The 20,196-nt window shown below is 46.9% G+C and overlaps 1 protein-coding gene across 1 annotated transcript in view; it reads left to right on the top strand.

The window, feature by feature from the left end:
- The window catches only part of LOC144160985 (beta-hexosaminidase subunit alpha-like), a 196,522-nt gene that overhangs the window by 150,493 nt on the left and 25,833 nt on the right, over positions 1-20,196 (top strand). Inside the window, exon 12 of the mRNA XM_077692049.1 lies at positions 15,963-16,053. Coding sequence (XP_077548175.1) covers positions 15,963-16,053 — 91 coding nt within the window. The remainder of the gene's footprint in view (positions 1-15,962; positions 16,054-20,196) is intronic.

Below are 20,196 nucleotides of genomic sequence, written 5' to 3'. Positions count from 1 at the left end.
TCAATCTTTTGCACAGATATACACTTCCCACTTTCCTTCCAAGTCCCTCAAACCTACTAAAAAGATTAAAAAACCGTGGGTTACCAAAACACATCTGGCTATGATAAAGAAGAAAAATCGTCTGTACCATCGGTTTCTTATCATGAGATTGCCGGCATTGTATGAGGAATTTAAGAAAACAAGAAATGCACTCACTGCGCAGCTTAAGCGAGCAAAGCAAGACTACTATTTGCAGCTTTTTGCTGACGTAAGTTCAAAACAACCAGATGCAACTTGGAAATTATTGAATCGCGTTTTAGGTCGAGCACACAAAAGATCGTTTCCCGAGAGCATAGTGTGCAACAATGTCGAACTCACGGGCGAAGCAATGGCCCAACATTTCAACGAATACTTCGTAAATATCGTCCCTCCTGTTAATGACGTCGTAGCCTTAGATAACCCCATTACAGAGTCCATCGGAAGCTTTTTTCTTACGCCTACTGATCAGCAAGAAGTTTATTCTACATTTATGAACCTTTCAAACAGCAAAGCCTTAGACACTGACAACCTACAAATTAAACCCATAAAATGTGTCATAGAATCAATTGCCCCAGTGCTTACTTACATTTATAACTTATGATTTGAAAGTGGCATATTTCCTGATGCTATGAAGAAAAGTAGGGTTTCGGTGATACATAAAAGTTGGGATAAAACTAATAGATCAAATTATCGACCTATATCCGTAATTTCGGTGTTTTCTAAAGCAATGGAAAAGTTGCTGCTATCCCGACTGACAAGTTTTCTTGACAGAGGCAACATTTTATCTGATGCACAATTTGGTTTCCGAAAATATAAATCAACTGAGAAAGCTCTCTTAACAATCAAAGAAAACATTTTGCAAAATATTGAAAACAAGCATTACACTCTCGGCCTTTTCATAGATTTCACGAAGGCCTTTGACTGTCTTAATCATGATATACTAATACACAAACTAAGGCTTAATAGTATACGTGGAACGCCGTTATCGCTACTCCAGTCTTACTTAACCAACAGGCACCAATGCGTTTGTATTGATGATAACATTTCATCCTTTTTGCCCACAACAACGGGTGTACCCCAGGGAAGTGTGCTAGAACCCCTCCTTTTCAATGTATTCATTAATGATATCGTAAAAATTGACTCCGAAGCAAAATTTATAATGTATGCTGACGACTGTACTTTACTGATATCTGGTAAATGTGAAGATAATATAATAATGAAATCTAACAGTATTCTTGAAAGGTTGCACTCATGGTCCCAATCCAACAGAATAAATATAAACCCAGCAAAAACAAAGGTAGTTATATTTAGAGCAAAACACAAACCAGTGAAACTAAACCATATCATTAAATATTCAAGCAGTACCATTCAAATAGTAAATGAAATCAAAATTCTTGGTGTCACCTTTTCAGCATGCCTCAGCTGGGATACCCACATCAGTAACATTTGTAAAAAACTTTCTTCAGCAACAGGGGCTTTGGCTCGCACCCGGTCACTTCTACCTTCAAAAGTAAAACTGAAACTCTACTTTGCATTATTTGAATCCCACCTCAATTACTGCAGCCTAGTCTGGGCAACCACGACAAAAACAAATATAACAAAAATTCAAATATTGCAAAAAAAATCATGCGACTCATTTTAGGTGTGCATTTTTTATCACCAACAGCCGGTATATTTAACTCCTATAATATTATAGCTTTTCAGCATATGTATAATTTCCGCATCGTACGCTCCTTTTATTTTTCATCCGTCCCATTAAAAAACTTTTTATCGTCTACAGCACTACTAACATATACAACAAACGTAGTAAACACGCGCAACACTGACATCTGGAACATACCCCGCTTTCCTACAAACTACAAGCTACAATCTCTTCGGCATAACCTTCCTGATATTCTTAACAGATTTAAAGCAGTACAACATTTTTAATTTAAGGAAACCCACCGATATTTTGTAGACTTGATACTACTTGATGAGAGTTGAATTATTTATGGTGTTTTTCCTGTTTCAGTTGTTTTGCCAGTGTCTGCGCTTATATTTTTTGTAGTTGTTTGTTATGTTGGAGGTAAAACCCGCTTTCTCTCTTTGTATTTTGTCCGCCTATACGTTTACTTATTCAAACAATTATCCGTCACTGCTGTATTGTACTAAGTTACGTACATCTGCTTGTCCCCTTATTTCTTTTTCTTTTATTTTGCTCACAAACAGTGATCTTTGCTAATGTTTCATTCAGTATCGTTCTTGTTAGATGCTATGTTTTGTGATATCTACTGCAATTTTTATTGTTGTTGTTTATATCATACACATCTTCAAAAAAAACATTGCACTTGTTCCTAATATTCTTTTCCTATATGCAATGTCTTGTATGCCGCGCCATGAATCGCCTGGGCCCTAGTCAAGTTGTTTATACAACGTTTAGCCCAGGAATCCATGTATATTCATTTAGATCTATTTTGGTGAATAAACGAACTGAACTGAACTGAACTCGCGCCTCCATAGCATGTGGGCAGCCCTACGTAGCCTACGAGAAAGGTGGAAAACCACTAAACACAATAAACGACTAAGAAAGAAAGTAGCTGAACTTGCACACAAGACAGAAAAATATGGACTGAGCTAGCAACCCGTAGATGGGAGAAATTTGCGATCAATTAAGGGGAACACTCAATATGAAACGCACACGGTCCCTGCTTAGGCACCTACTGTACCCGTCTCAGTCGAAAACAGCACAAACTAATCGCATGACACAGCTAATACACAGCTACCCTGGTGCACAACAACAGCTCCTTACAACTCTCAAAGAAAAATACATTCCCAGTGGTGAACAACGCCCCCTTCCTGACTATCGGGAGTTCCTAATGAGCACCTAGATGCAGACAGTACGGAGGCGGAAGTAAGGGCAGCACTTGTTAATCTCAAAACTGACTCAGGCCCGGGTAAAGATTGGGTAACCAACAAAATGTTACGTAATCTAGACGACAACTCTGTTACCACATTAACTTACTTTGTTTAACCAACATTGGAATGCAGGTACCCTGCCTCAAACATGGACTCACGCAAATATCTCTAATTCCAAAGCCTGGCAAACCCTTGAACATTGATCCCCTTAGACCAATATCACTCACATCTTGCATAGAGAAACTTCTTGAGCATATCATACATTATCGCCTCCTCAAACTCATAAATCAAAGGAACTCTCTCTCATCCACAATGTTTGGCTTTCGTGCTGGGCTCTCAACTAACGACATTCATCTTCAACTTTATCATGACATCCTAGACACACAACTGCGGGCCGACACAGCTGCAATTCTAGCCTTAGACCTTACAAAGGCCTTTGATAGAGTCACGCATCAGGCAATATAACAGGGCCTTTCTACTCTCTCCCCCGGCATAAAAACATACAACTACATTAAAGCATCTCACCTCACGAACAGCCACGCTCCGCCTTGGCCCTCTAGAAACGGAAGAATTTTGCTTAGCATCAATAGGAACACCGCAAGGAGAAGTGCTTTCACCACTACTCTTTAACTTAGCCCTACTTCAAATCCGGGAAGCACTGAACAAAATACCAAGTCTTCACCATAGTCTCTATGCGGACGTATTACACTCTGGACGAAAGGGTGCAGTGACGCCGAAATAGAAGAAATTCTCCAAGCTGGTGCGACAGCTGTAGTACAGGGCGCTGCCCTCGCTGGCCTCCAATGCTCCCCCACGAAATCTGAGCTATTGCTTCTACCCCCAAGGAAAAGACAACATTGGAATCCAAATATCCATGTTTACATTGCGTCAACCCCTATACCGATTGTCTCAAAAATCAAAATTCTCGGAATCACTATAAATCGCTCCAGAACTACTACGGACTTTATAAAACAACTTTCTTCTGACGTCACCCAAACCATCGGGTTAATTAAACGCATTGCTACCCGAAATAACGGCGTTAAAGAAGCTGATCGACTACGTTTAATCCAAGCATTTATCATCTGCCGTATTACTTACTCCCTCCAGTACCTCCTGCCAACTGACGCGGAACTAGCGAAAATAAATTGTCTAATACGGAAAATCTATAATGTTGCCTTGTATAAGGCAACCTTATATAATATACAAGGTTGCCCACCCGGCACTTCCACTGCCAGGCTTGAGGCCACCGGTACCTACAACATGGCACAGGAGCTCATAGAAGCGCACCGTATTGGACAACTGAATGGACTAACCAAAACACTTCCCGTACAGCATCTTCTTAAACGCCTCCAACTCAAAGCGCCCATCATCACAGCTTCCAAGTCTTCTATCCCACTGTAAATTCACGCTGACATCAGAATCCGCCCCTCCCTCGAAATATGCACCCTGATGCACACCGGGGCCGGAGGATGCACAGGGCCAAAAAGCTTGCTGAAAAGTACCCGATACGCCCATACACAGTGTACGTCGATGCAGCTGAATATCGGCACCGCAATGCATTCGCTATAGCAGTCATCAACTCCCCAAATTATCCGCCACTCACTTCTGCCACGATCCGCACGGCAGAACCGGTCACGGCGGAAGAGGCGGCAATCGCAGTAGCCCTTGCAAGTCGGCCACCACCTTCAGTCATATTTTCTGATTCTAAAACGGCCATTAGAAATTATGCTGCGGGTACCATCTCACCGCAGGCCCTAAAACGTCTCCTCCAAAACCCACCTACTACTCAAGTTGAGCTGATTTGGACTTTTGCCCACACTGGGCTTGGGGGCAACGAGATGGCACACACGACAGCCCGAGCACTCACCTCCCGGGCGTGCGCCACCTCCGTAGCCTCTCACGGAGCCAGATCAGCAAGCGATAGCCTATTGAGCTACAACGAAATAACTACTCAAATACCCACCGGCCCAACCCTCACTGACGTGCACGGAAGAACGACAATGGAGGCTCGCACAGACCGAATCCCTCCCCAATAGGGCCCTCCTCTATCACATACACGCCTCAGTTTATCCCTCTCCCTTTGGCCCACTACGCGGAGACAAGGCCACGGTTCAACATCGCATGTGGGCCTGTCGATATGATCCCCTCCCTCAAATCAATTCCTCGGAGCTCTGGGAGGCAGCGCTGAGCTGCTCTGATCCGGAGAGACAAAAGATCATCATAGCCCGGGCTACGAAGGTCGCCGCACAGCTCCGGCTGCCGGCCGCCTCCCTCGCTTAGAGGTCTTCTTTAATAAAGTGCTTCTCGCTCTCTTTCCTCCCTCCCCCTGACAGTTTCCTCAGACGCTTTCCATTCTCCACTAATCCAAACGACGTGACGTTTGCGCGGGAGGTTCTGGTCGGCGCCGGGGGCGCACTGCGAGGTAGCACCAAAGTAGCGCACGCCGCCGTACGTTCGCTGATCACGCGAACACTTCCTGAGACGCAGCAGAAATGCGTCGCGACCGAGGAGACTGCACCGAGGAGACTGCGATCAAATTTCATATTAGGGAGTGTAGTAATCGTCAGTGCATTTTTTACGCCCATCCGTGCTTCGGTTTATTTTTCGCAATCATCTGATAACCGCATACCGCCGTAAGCTGCCGACTGCTCAACTTGCCAAAAGGGTACCAGGAAAGGCGAGGGGGACAATTGTTGTGAAAGAGGAGTCAGCCGTGGTGATGAGGATCCCCGGAGCGGCGCTGAGTAAATCGATGACACCGGAAAGCAAACTGGGGGGTTACACATATACTGCTTTGCAGTAAAAACAACGGAAAGCTGCTGGCACCGCCATTGCCGCCTCATGTTCAGCTCGTGGAGTAGTGGCAAATCCCTCCCGGATGAACAGGAATTGGCCCGCTTGGAAGGGCTTTCATGGGGATATTTTCGATGGCGTGCAGCCTATAGCTGCACGCGCAGCTATAGGCTTCATCTCTGGACTGGTGGATGGCATGTCCGTTGTGCGGGTGCGAGATTTAAAGGCGGACGTTAAACGGCCAAATGGAACCTGTGCGGAGTCCTTAGTGGTAGATTTGGTTAGGTTGTGTGTTAGGCTATGTTCAGATTACGGACGCAAAACGCGTATCGTGATCTATGGATATAAAAAATGCCATGTCACGCAGTTGGGTTGGCTGAGATGTGAAATGACGTCATTTTTTGAACTTATTACGACAGTTGCGGCAACAGTCTGGACCCCGCCTTACAGAAACAGTAAGATACTTACGACGCGGGAGGGACACCATGTATATCGTCAAGAACAAAGCTTGCATTCGTCAGAGGTTCATTCAGCTAATTGGCTGGTAAATATGCTCCATCGCAAATTACGATAAACGTGTTTTTTTTCGGGCACTCCGTGGACTGCTCCCTGCTTTGCATGTCATACTTCTTCACAGAGTGGAAAAGCACTAATTCTTTTGAACACTGGTACTATCTTACCTCTCTTTAGTTCTTTGGGAAAGACGCCGCTTTTGAATATTGTGTTAATTAAAAGCCCAAGAATGGTCGAAATACATCCAGCTACTGCCTTTACTTTAGCAGGGCAGATGTCAAGCCCCGCGCTGGCGCTTTTCATGGTGATAATAGTTTGAAATAGTTCTTCGTATGATGAAGGCCGTAAGTAGAAAGAATGTGAACGGCGAGTGAAGCTTTGCTTGGTTTGATTGGCAGTGGAAGGATTGTGGCAAAAATATGAGTTGTAGGCATTCCCGATCTTCCAGTCATTAGAATAGACTGCGGTTCCATCAATGACAAAATTAGAATATTTTCCGGGACATCCCGGTTAAGAAATTGTTTGATAAGTTGCCAGTTCTTGCGGGCATTACTGCCATTTTTGGCAGTTTGTGCTTGGTAATAGTTTTTTTAGCTACAAGAAGTTGTTGGAAATACGTCTTGTAACGCTTTAGCAGGGTAGCGCTAAACGGTTTGCCCCTCAGTTTTTTAGGCAGGCTGTTTTTTTTGCGGATGGAGCGTAAAAGACCATTTCATATCCAAGGATTTCTTCGGGCACAAAACCACTTGTTTCAGTTGACGGGCAAATTTTAAGGTTTTTAGATATTTCGGGACTAAATTTTTTGAAGGCACTGTTGGCGGAGTCGTGCCACAAAATGTTGACCCAGTGTGTTTCCTTAATGTTCCGACGGAATTTACGGCGATCGAATGAGTTTTTCTGGATCAGTTTCGGCACATTTGTGCTTGCGGATTCGAGCAGCAGCAAAATAGAATAATGATCCGTAATACTAAACTCTATGATTCCAGCGGTTTGTGATGTGACCTTGGATAAAACATGATCAGTCAGTGTCCTCGGTCCCTGTGCAATACAACGTGTGGGAAATTTTAACAAAGATTCAAGGCCATGACCTAGCACATAAGTAGCGTAAACTAGGCACGTGCTATCAGAAATTTCTCATATGTTTATGTTGATATCTCTACCAATACGGGTGTTTTTATTTTCGAGGTTAAGTCGAGTCATAACTTCATCAAATTCATGTCAGAACTCTGGATATGAGGATGACAGAGAGCGATTGATGGATCCAATCATAGTGTTTCTTTTGGAAAGAAGAGACTTACCTTGTTCACTCCAGACCGGTGGACAGTTTCTGGTTATGATTAAGGTGTCATATCGGCGGGTGTATGTTAATGAGTTGGGAACGAAAATAACAGATCTGCAGTAACGACTGACCACACGGTTAGCAAACTATACTCCATAGTTAGGCAAAGAAAACAGGCGCACATCGGTTGATTTTAGCCAAGTCTCGGAAAGACACACTAGTGAAAAATTGTGCCCAAATATTGTTAAAAAGTTTACCAAGACATCGTAATGTTTGGGTAAGCTACGAATGTTTAGATGAAGAAGTGATTTAGGATTCATGAAAACTGATTGATGGAATGATAGGCCATAATTCAGATTGTCGTATATGCTTCCTGTCCTACGTAATGACATGCAGGTCCTGGGCGCCAGAGATACGAAAACCCCGACAGTCCTCCGATTTCAGCGCCACGATCCTGCAGTTTTTCACCCAAAGAAATCGCCATCCTTTATCCTTTTTCAATTCCAGGGATTGGGCGAATAGACGCTTGGTTTTAGGCGTCAAGTGATCGTCTATGTCCACGGGTTTGTGTTGCTTACATTGCATGCCGATAGACTCAGTTGTTAGGCGAGCTTTCCTTGCCTTAGCAGCGAATTCCCTCTTTTTTGGGGCAACAGAACCCAACCATGATGTTATTCTTTTTTTGCGGGAACCCGATGAACAACATCCATGTTATTGCCTGTGATGGGGCTGTTCACTTTCTCGCTAATTTTCTTCAATATTTCTGAGCAATCTTCACCTTTTGTGACCGGTACATCTCCACTTTCAACGTTGTTTAGCCTTGAGTATTGCTGAAAGGCTGGAATTCTTTCGGTTAGCTGTTGGTTCCTTTTGCCTAAAACCTTATATTCTTTCACGAGTGCTTCTTGGTTTTGTTTGACTGACTCATATAGCTCATTTAACAGGGTTAGACTGGACTCAACTTCACCGATTACCGTTCGTAGTGTTTCTATTTCATTGGTAAGCTCCGCGTTAGTTGGCATGGTCATTTCAAGAAGCGAGAGAACGGAAGGCCCAAACACAAAAATGCGGAGGCACACACAAAAATTTAACAGTAGTATCTTGGCAGCAGTTGGAGCGGCAAAAATTATACAATAAGGCTCTAGGGAGTAGCTATGAACGTATGGCTAACCTGCTCGCAAAGCAGACGGATGGTTGCGCAGTCCTTTGCCGCAACCGCTGCTGCCTCTACTATGAAGGAGTTCAGGTTGGATTGGTCTTTATATATTGCTTTAGGCGGGGATGGTGGCGAGGGTTTCGGTGACGACTGATGACATGCTGATGATAGGTCGTCCTGTAACTTTCACGTGCCAAGATGTTGACACGTGGACGTCCAGATATGAGCTTGTGCTGCACGCAAAGCAGGCGGAAATTAGTTGCGCAGTCCTTTGCCGCAACCGCGGCTGCCTCGACTGATTGAGAATGTCTTGCTGAGCATGTCTTCCACTTGTGTCCGGATGGCTTCGCGCTCGTGTGAAGACACGCGGTGCGGTGACTGTCGGATAGGTCGGGCTCCATCCTGGGTTATATTTGGGTGCTTCGCTAAACTTGTCTGACGTAATTTTGAGTTCGACGAAAAACACTCGCTGTAGCGACGCAGCAAAGACAAAAATATGTTCCGTTCTCCTTGCGGTAGCGGCAGATTCACGTCGAAGGGATGCGGAAGCTTGAAGTTATCCTGGGAGACGCGTTGAATGTCGGCGACCGCGATCACGTGACGTGCTTCCTGCATTTCTTCGAGGAACGCAATTGCGGCGCCCTTGTTTAAATGCTGGTACACCTCGGTGAAATTAGTGACGAAAACGTGGCATTGGAGTTGTTAAAAGCGCGCAATGCCTCTTTCGATGTAGACACCGCGGTCGACAAGCAACCTTTGGTCACGCTCTACAATAGCGTCGACGCCCGGAGCAGCATCTTTACAGTAGACATTGATCATAAAACTTCCGCGGGGTGGCGGGGTTACATGATCAGCAGCACGGTGTTCGGGGTTCGGCTGCCGCGTCATGGAGGGATCGGATCAAATACCTGTTCTGTTGAGGGGTCTGTGGATCAGTTATTGCAACATTGTCGGTCACAAAGTTCATTCCAAGGATTACGTCATGGGAGCAGTCAGGGAAAATAACGAACGCGGAAGCTGGGTACTATGGTGCCATCTGTGGATACGCCTGATGTGCACGTTCCACTTGGCGTTATGGCATCCTGCTGTGCGTATGAGCGGACTGTCCCATCTGGTCGTGACGCTCCTCAGCTTAGACACAAATGCTCCGCTCATTACTGAGTAGTCGGTTCCCGTGTCTATGAGGGCGACTACATCAAAGCCGTCGATGGACAACTGGAATTCGGACGCCGCTGTCCTACGGGGCGTCCTATCTCGGCTTTTCCGCGTGGACGGTAGGGCATTATGTGTTGTCGTTGTCGGTGTCTTCTCAGCAGCATTTCCAGTTATGTTAGGTACTCGTCGCGCCATGTAGCTATCGCGTTCAGGAGTCACGTCAGGGTTAGATCGGGTCGTTGGGTTCAGGGCAGGTCGCAGATCAGGGTCTTCGGCGAATCATTGCGTCGCTTGAGATTTTTCATTTATCAGCCGCCGTGCAACTTTTCCTCCAGACGTTGTTGCTTTTAATTTCCCCAACGTGGGCTTGGGGAACTACCACGCATGAAGCCTGCGTTGCTTCGACGGCTTGGCTATTGGTATGGGTAGGGTGACAGCGAATGGTGGAAGCGCGCTGTACCTCGGTTGGTGTTGGAAAAAAAAGTCTTCGATTTCAGTATGGCGCTCCCTGGGGAGAGGACGTGGTGCGTCGATAGAAAACCCTCGCAAATCGAGCCTCTTGTAAGGGCAGCGACGGTAGTTGTGGACAGCCTCTCCAAAGTGATAGCACATGCGGGCGATTATGTGGCGTTCGCCACACGTCGGTATTCCTTGGGGCGGGGGCTGCACCACAGGTGGTTGGGCCGGCAGGGGACGGCGGTATAGAGCGCCTCGGGATGATAGGTTGCAGATGGGCGAGGTCGACTGACCGCGTAGGTCATTGCTTGTGGCTCGTGGGGTGCTGCTTCTATAGTCGTTGAAGTTCCCAGCGTAGGCTTGCGGTGGTGTCGGGAGAAGTTTTCGCAGCTCCTCCCACACTACTGCCCGGATTGGCTTGTGTAGGCTGCCTGCCGGAATCCGCATGCTGTCGACGTAGTTCGCATTGGCCGCGCCAACAAAGTTGCGGACTGTAGATCAAAGAAGATTATTCTAGGCTGTAGAACTTAGTTCAAAACGCTCTCCCTATGAAAAGAGATAACACGTTCGGAATAAAAATAAAGAATGGAACACGCGCTTCACCTGGCCCACAGATGACACATACCAGCCTGGCGGAAAAAAGAAAACATATACAAACAAACTCAATGCAGGGTTCGTGGCAATACGCCTATGCAAGCCCCCCGGGATACCAAAGATTTTTCCAGGCCTTGAAGACGGTCTGAGGAGTAAGCAAGTAAAACGGCGTCCCAAGAAAGGCTCGACTGCCCCCCCCCCCCCCCCAAGCAAGCTGTAGCACTGGTGAATGTCCCAGAGGTACCTAAGCTAGTGGAAGATGTTCTGAAGCTTGGTCCTAAGTTTTGTGTCCATCCTAAGTTAGACAAGACCCAGACGTTAGGGCTTGTACGGACAGCAGCTGCAAGGGCCGCAGCGAACAAATCTGCTCAATGCATCTTTGAAGTAGTGGAAGGTCTGCCGACGAGGACTGGATCACTGCTTAGGGTGGACACTACCAAAACAGTGAAACGTGATGGCGATTTTAGACTGCTCCTGTCAGACAAAGAGGTGGTTTTGCCGTCTTGCCCTCTTCGAGCTACGATGACAGGGTGACCTCGGCCATGGAGAACCACTTCCGCAAGGCCTGCTAGTATAAGAACGAAGCCATCAAGAAAAGCGAGGAAGGTGGCTTTAAACGTTTGGCAGAGTATATAAAGAAGGTGAAGGCCTTTCACTGAAGATTTTCTTCGCAGCGAAAACCCACAAAGAAGGCTACCCGCTGCGGGCTATCGTAACCGAAAGAGGGACCTGGCAGCGATAATTAGCACTCCTTCAGACATCCCTGTCCCGGCTACCTCTCGATGCCCCTACCTCATAAGGTCCGCATGTGAACTCGCCACGCTTCTGGAGCCACTGGACGTGCAAAAAGTGACACCGATGTGGGTTGACATAAAGGATATCTACTAGTCAGTGCCTCAAGAAGACCTGATCGATACCGTCGAGGAGGCCATTGACAAGTACGGGCCAGTGCCTTTTCAAAACTCTTGTGGTACGACCATAAGTAGGTTTCTCAATTCAAACTTTATTTTCCTTGAGTGCACAAGGAGTGGCAGTCGCAATAAGCTGCACTGAAAGGCAGCTTGACGGGACGAGTGTCCCCACATTGGACAGCAAATCGGGGCACGAGTCTCTCGGGTCAACACATTGCCCTTGAAGAAGATGCGTTTTCAGTTTCAGTACAAGAATTTGTCACATTTCAAAAAAAATATCAGTGTAGATTTATACAATAAAAATCAAAGAAATATATTTAAACAAGCGTGAAATCTGACAGCGGAAACAGTAAAAAACACGTCATAAGTATATTTACATTGAGCGAGCATGAGGGGAAAATATTACATGTGAAAAACACAACGGTTTAACAGAACAATAAATGTTTGCTTATAACAACACCACAGAAACACAGGAAGTAACGTATACAAATTCAAATGCAACAGTAAAAATGCAATCTGCGAAGGGTCTACCTGAATTCTTCGCTGGTGGAGCTGCGCGGTGATTTCTATGTGCAAAAAACTGGTGTTTCTATTGGTTCATGACGAAACATTTTGTTGGCCACCTTGGACCATACCTTAGATGCGAACCTCCAATGCTGCAATGGTCTACGCGTTTTTCACTATGTGACTGATTTCCTCGCGTTCTTTGTGGCCCCATCTGAGCAGTATCACACGCGTCCCAATGTCATTTTTTCAGTATTTAGCACCACACTTGGTCAGTACACCATAACGCAAGAACTCGTGTCCGTCTCTCAGTTGAGTTTTCTTGATCGCATGCTTCACTTTTATGCTGATCACGCTTGCTGTGAATACCCCCACAGTCTGACCATGCTGCCTTTACCTCTGCGCACTAAAAAGCTCTAAAAAAGGGCGTTGCTTTCTCTGAAATGAAAAACGCATTGTTTGGGTCATGTACCGACATGATTGAGCATGGCTTCCACAACCAAGTTCATGGGCAGCGTTCAGCCGGATACCTGACGGGCTGCTTAGTAGCCTCGCAGAAATGCTACTGGTAGAAAACCGCAAGAGTGCTAGGAGCAAATCCCAACCTGAGGAACCCCGTCACAGAACTGCTGGTATTCCGTATGCCCATCAGGTGTCACACACGATTAAGAGAGCTGCGGCCCGAGTGGGGGCAGGAGTGTTTTTTTTCTGCACCAAATGAGCTTGGCAGTCTGTGCAGTCCTGTGAATAACAGAGAAAGAAAAGCCATTTGGAACATTAAGCATGCCAAACGTCACATCAACTGCAGCGTTGTTTTGGTATATGCAATCAAACTGTCATGCGGCCGGTCCTACATCGGCCAGACAGGACGGGGCATCAATGGTCGCCTAAGGGAGCACGCGTGCTGCATAAAATAGGACACGGGCAGCAACCTTTCTACCGGGCAGAGTAGTCGTGAGTGGTATGGGCAGTGACATCCAGGGCGGGTGCTCAGGAGGATCAGGCTCTTGATAGACCTTCGGCAGACATTCACCGCTTCTTTCGCCCAGCTTGTCACTAGTGGATGGCCCCGCTGTCTTGCCACAATCCGCAGACTCGCACGAAGCAATTCCTGAGTGCTTAGAGGGAGTGGTGAGAGCTGCCTGTATTGTGTCTGCGTACCGATGGTAGAGGTTGTCTTTGGAACACCAATGCAGACCCGCAGGATTTGTGCTTGCATGCTCTCTAGCGCTTTGACAGTTCCTTTTGATAGAGGAACCAAAGTAGGGATGGCGTAACTCATCAGGCCAACGGAAAGTGCTTGTATACCCGTAGATAAGAAAGGACTCAACAACCACCTAGTGTTGGTGGGAGCATGCGGAATATGCGGGCGAACGAAGTAATCTTGTCCTTGAGGGGGCGAACATGTGGCGACCAGGTGAGTTTACTACCAAATGTCACTTCCAAGAACAAGAACGTACGGGTGGGACGTATGCAATTGCGATCCCTCTAACAGTGAGGCCGTAGCGCGTAAGGTGACGCTTTTTAAAGGCTACCGCAGCACATTTGTTCCCTGAAATCACTCATCCCCGAGTTTCTGGAAATGCCGCAAACCGCTCGCTGCAGTTTTGACCATAATACTCGCCTATTGCAGCCAAAACTCCATATGCGGATGTCGTTGGCGTACAGAGAGATTGCTGCCAACTGTGGCACGGATTTCTCAAGGCCACCTATGGCAATGTCAAAGCGTGTAGGGCTCAGTACCGCACCCTGCGAAACAGCTTGGCGCACCTGGTGTAGCGATGAGTCGCCACTATCGGTAGACATGCACACATACCTATGGAGAGGTAGTCAGATAGCCATGCGTACATGCGGCCCCTGATGCCTAAAGACTTCAGCGCGGAGCGAATGGCTTCATGCTCGACGCAGTGATACGCTTACGTGATGTCATGGAACACGTCAATAGTAATGCTCCGCCGAAACTTTGCTTCTCTGATGCTCTTTGCAACGGCGATGACGTTGTCGAGGCTGCTACATCCCTTGCGGAAACCAGACATATGTGCCGGGTATATATCTCGGATGGTCAAATGCCAGCCCAAGCGAAGCAGCACCATCTTTTCCATCAGTTTGCCGGCACAACTCAGGAGCGGTATGGGTCGGTAAGACTCGATGGTGGTGGGAACTTTACCAAGCTTTAGGACCGGGACAAGGCGGGTGTGTTTCCCCCTTGCGTGTAGACCAGTTTCCCACGAACGATTGAAGGCATGCAGGAGGCAACTTTTTCCCGTTTCACCTAGATGCGACAGGGTTGCGAAGGTGATGTCATTTGGGCCCAGGCAGGTGGATTTCTTGAGAGAAGCCAGTGTAGCGAAAAACTCTGCCATGGAGAATTGCTCGTCCATTGGTTCGTCCATTGAATGGCTCGTCAATTCGGGACACCAGGCCTGAGCATGCCTCGCTGGGGGAAGGTGTGGCGGAGAGCTGCTGGCGCTGCAGTAATTCTCCTGCAGAAGGCGTTAGCGACTTGGAAGTCACTGGTGTTCGTGCTCAGTGAGATAGATTTGAACGGGTGATGTTGAATCTGCGGGGTCCGCAAACTTCGCAGCAAGAGCCATATTCTGGAGAGCGTCTTCCGGGGGTCCAGCTTGGAGCAGAAGGATTCCCACTCACGCGTGGCGAGCTTATTAACATACCTGGGAATCGCCATCTGGAATCGTCTTGGCGCTCGTATATCTTCAGGCGCTCGTGCCCGACGCGCTCGTCTGTCTGCTCTTCGACGTACTGCAGAAGCCTCTTGTACTCCGAGTCGGCATCGGTGTATCTTGAAACCGCAGGCGTTACACTGTAAGATTGTACCTTTATATCGAATTACTTGTACTCTGGCAAATGTGATTGCACCAGAAGTTGCAGCTAAGGCCTTTGCAGAGGGAGCGGTGAAACATAGTCCAGGAGTGTCAGGATAGCCACTGCTACCAGTGATAAAAGGGGGGCGAGGAAAAGACCACAGCCTCTACTACAGCTGACATCACAGTACGCACGCCCCCGCTGCTCTCGCAGAGATGTTCGACGAGCAGGCTTCGAAGTTCGTACAGCTGGAGTCGGAGTCTCGTCTGATGGCTAAGCAGGTGCGGCTGCCTTACTGCGATGCTATCTCGACATCCTACCAGAAAAGTAGCAAGAGAGAGCCTGGTGCGTCCCGCGTCCCCGGTGAACGTAACTGCAAGCGAGAAGAAAAGGCGCACGCCAGCCACGGAGAGCTGCTATTCTGGCGCAGGTCTCGCGGGAGGGGCAGCCGCGGTGCTCGCCAAAGCCAATGCGCGCCAGAAGGCGAAGGGATGTAAGGTTGACGTCGCTGTAAAGATGCCGCTCATAATCGCTAGGCTTCCAAGTTTGAATCACCTAAGCGTATTTAAGTGGCCATGAAACTTTACCGCGTCTTGCACGTCCGAAAGCCGGGTTGTACTAGCGCGCGTTAAGTTGCGCACTTGGAATGTCCGAGGCATTTGCTGCTCACAACGCCGCGTTTGTTGCCTTACGAGGCACCGAAAGGCTTGCCCTTCACTCAGTGCCTGCTGTGTAGCCATATAACACAGACGTGCTAAGTCAAAAGAAGCAAACAATCAGTCACGGTGACAGCCCTCATGCCATTAAAAAATGCGTGCTTCGCGCCTCTCGGAGGAATATTTGACATTTTCACCTTCGTTTTCAGGCAACGCCACGCAGAAATCGTTAGTACTAGGTGGTGAAGCCTGCATTTGGGGAGAGTACGTCGATTCAACGAATTTGATCAGCCGAACGTGGTGAGTGTTTTTTTATAAATATCTTATGCCGTTTACGGCTTTAAAAGTCTACTTTGTGTTGTGACTGGGTTGCCTTAATGCATGCGTAGTTCTGGAGAGCACCACCGCAAAGTTCACAACGATCATTTATGAGTAGAGAATCGATTTAGGACATAACATGCGTCTGTTGTCAGGCGCACACAGAAATTTTGGAACTTAATGACTTTACGTGTACGTATTGTTTTAAAGCACTTCTTGTTCTGAAACCCAGAGAAGTGCTTAGTACACACGGTCAGCCTCTAATTTTTCTCACAACACAGTAATATAGTTGGACGATATTGAAATGGTGGTTTATTTCGGCCGCATAGTTGTACGTAGTTGTACATAGTTGTACTGCATTGTACAGCACTTACAACGCCAAATGCCTCATCATTTGTCAAGAAAGCAGGAAGCATATCACGCGAAAATTGTACGGCAACGCCTACACCTTTCAATATTTCCTTACAACAGGAACACGTACAAGCGCAATACTTGAGCATATAGGCACTAAGGATTGTATGGTCACTGAAAAAGCATAAACGTCCTATTTCCGAAGGGTCTCGATCAATATTTTTATCGTTTCTTATATTTTCGTGTTTTTCTTCTTCGCTGGGTGACGATGACTTCGACATACCCACGCTGCCGTCGCGAAACAAAGAGGACATTTAGTCGAAACGTATTTTGCGGCTCACCTAACGGCTGCTTATCTAATCAGACTGTTCAGATTACTGCACATCTTCAACACATCTTCCCATGTCGAAGGCCTCAACGCCTTCACTATAGGTTCAATTGTAGTCAGGAATTTTTTCGGGTTCGGTTAAGGTTCGGGTTCAAACCTTTCGGGTTCGGTTTCGGGTTTGGTTCCGTAGCCCCCTGCCGTTCTGGTTCGAACCGGTTCTATTTATTTATTTTTACATACTGCAGGCCCTTCAGGGCTAATGCGGGAGTAATTAAAATGAATTCAAGTTTTCATGTTAAGGATAACATCGGTATTTAACCCCCTCCCATCGCGGGAACCCCTGCGTCGCATAGGGAACCCCCTATACGACGCCTACGGGGTTCACGTTGCAGCGTTGGACAGTGGAGGAACGGCGTTGGAAGGATGGAGCGGAGAGGCGCAGGCACCGCGGTTTATAGCGCGCATAACGGCGAGGGCACGCGCCGGCGCCAGTGCGCGTCCCCGCGGCTATGACGCGGCTATGACGCAACACAATCCAACACAATCCACTTTAATCCAATCCAATCCAAATCGAATCCAATCCAAGCCAAGCCAAGCCAATCCAATCGATTCCAATCCAATGCCCCTCGCGAGAGAGTGTTCGCTATCGGAGAGGAGAGGGGGTGAGCGGCGGAGAGCACAGCTGGCGCGGCGAGGAGAATGGGGGAGGGGTGGACGCCGACAACGCCGGATGGATGCAGGGACAAGGCAAGTGAATGAGACGCGTTCGCATCTAAAAAGCGAGAAACAAGAAAGATTAAGAATACACAAGGACAGAAACAGGCTATACAGTGTAAACGCTTAGTCAACAAAGCGAAATTATACAAACACTGAACATGCAGCTTTTACTCTTTATCACAGATCAAATTCTACATCATTATTGGCGCTTACAAAGCACTCTACAGATGTGCTGTTGACGGCGTCCGCCGGTAGTTCGTTCCAAAGTGCGATTGCCGATAAAAACAGAGTACTTATGTGTGTTGATGTTGCTTTTAGGTTGACGGATAGTCTTATTATGATTTGTGCGTGAATAATGCCTCAAGGAATCTTGGAGGTAGTTAGTTCGGGGTATTTTATAACGATCGTGGAGAAAAGGTACAGTAACTTTAATCTGACTATCATTCTGCCGTCTCAAAGAGTTAGGAGGTCTGCCTGTTTTCGTGGTTCGGAAGCACTCGTAAACCGGGAGAAGATAAAACGCAAAGCCAAGTTCTGTACGCGTTAAACTTTGTATATCAAATATTTTTGGTGGTGGTTTCATATTATGCCGGAGTACTCAAGAGTTGGCTTAATCAGAGAGATATGGGCGTTAAGATTAACAATTAACTTTTTCGTTACTGTGGGAAAATAGGCGAATTTTCATGTGTTTTAGCAAGTATTTTTATATGGAGTAATCTCATGGTTACAGTGTTATGATATTTTACATTAGAAGGCTAAGTAAACATCCGTTTGAAATGTGTCAGTTTTAAAAAGTAATATCACAACGTAATATGTCAAAAAAATCTTAAAAGACAACATTTATTGAAACATTTATACAAAATTTGTAATGATGTGCTCACTATATAAAACGAGTAAAAAATGAAAAATATTCTGAAATATACAAATTGTTTGCGTACCAGTTTGTACATCACAGGAAAGTTTGAATGCCCAGCGCAAAAAGTGTACGAGTTGCACTTTTTCCTCCCCAGTAGAAATTGCCTTGTTCGACCAGGTGGCACAGTCTTATCTACTTATTGTACAAGTTTGCCATACACATAAACACAGTAAATATGAGTAAAAAGAGAAAGAAATGGGCTATTGAACCATACATGTATGGACAATTTCCGCCTATTGTGGTTGAAGGAAAAAATTTAACTCTGAAAGTACAACGTTTTCATTGTCCGAACTAAAATCCGATGATCCCGGATCATCTTCAGAGTCATTGCTGCTAGAAACAGCCAAATAGTCGCTTTCAGACGCAACAGAATTGCCAGAAAGCGTTGTACGCGCGAGGGTCCCGACACACGATCGTCTGCCATGTTCGTAAACAAACGCGGTGAACTGCACACTTTGATTGGCTGAATAAACTTTATTGAAGTAAAGATGGAGGAAAGGGAAAGGGAGAAAAGGATGAAAGAATCATAGGTGGAACCCTTTGTCCAGGGCTCCAGTTGCTTCTGCTCCCGTCTTTGCCCGGCTGATTAGGTCCTTTTGGATCTGTAAGTCGGGGCTGGCGAGGGCGGCCTCCCATGATTCACGGGAAGTCAGTGGCGGGTTCTTTTGGTGTTCGGCCCCTGCCCAGAGGTGTGGGCAGGCCCACGTGGCATGGAAGAGGGTAGCAGTCCCTCCGCATAGTCTGCAGTCTTCTGTGTAGTCAGGGTGCCGTTGTTGGAAAATCTTCGCGCAGCGAGATTTATGTATGAAGGTGTTTGTTTGAATCTTACGTAGCATCTGGGCCTCACTTGCTGTTAGTTCGCGATGCGGGATTGGATATGTAGCCCGCTCTTTTCTGGTATTTTGCAGGTATTCCACGTACTATGTGGTGCTTGGGTATCGTAAGGCGTCAGTCACAGCGGGGTGGTGAGTGAAGTCGCACGCTCGCCTGTTCGCCGCCTCGTTACCCGGCAGTTCCTCGTTTCCGGGGGTCCACGTAATGTTGTGTACTTTCTCGAGGGATTCCGAAAGTACCTGCCGCTAGCATTCGCACAGCCGCTTGCAAATCGGTGATGATGTTGAGACTGCGGGCATTTCGTCCTCCCCAGCGATTCGGGAGAAGGAGGGCTCCGGTCTCCGCGTGCTTTGTGGTGGTGTTTCGCATGGTGATGCAGTCTATGATGTCCCCTTCACGGGTGGTCACCACTAATGCCGCCGTTTCTTCATCATACTTCGCTGCATCGACGTACGCCGTATTATCATTATGTTCGAAATTTTTTTAAGGAAATTGACCCTGGCCTTTCTTCTTTGTACGTGTATATTACGATGCATGTTTTTTGGAAGGGGCAGCGCTTTGATGTGGGATCGTTGTGTAGGGTTTATGTCTGTTTCCTGCTCTTGGCGTCTGCGATAAGGTGGATCGCCTACTTGCCTTAGGATCGCCCTCCCCGCACGGGACTTTTCTAGTCGTATTCGTTGTGCTTGAAGGGTGGCGTGTTTTATCTCTTCCATGGTGTTCGTGAGCCCCAGGTGAGTGAGCTTCTAATTGGAGGTTAACTGTGGTAGGTTGATGGGAGCTTTGAACGCTGTGCGTATTATGGCGTTGATGTGCTCTTCGTACGACTTTGTGAGATTTTGAAATGGTAGACTGTAGCCGATATAAGGGATAATCATTGCTTGTACTATTCCGACGGTGTCTTCTTCCCTCATTCCATTCCGGTTGTTTGTTAGCCGCTTGATTATGCATGCCAGTTAGGTAAGATTTAGCGCGGAGT

This window comes from Haemaphysalis longicornis, unplaced genomic scaffold (genome assembly GCF_048455015.1).
Source record: "Haemaphysalis longicornis isolate Haplotype H1 unplaced genomic scaffold, Haemaphysalis longicornis Haplotype H1 scaffold_11, whole genome shotgun sequence".
NCBI lineage: Eukaryota > Metazoa > Arthropoda > Arachnida > Ixodida > Ixodidae > Haemaphysalis > Haemaphysalis longicornis.
This window is presented reverse-complemented; position numbering and strand designations above follow the sequence as displayed.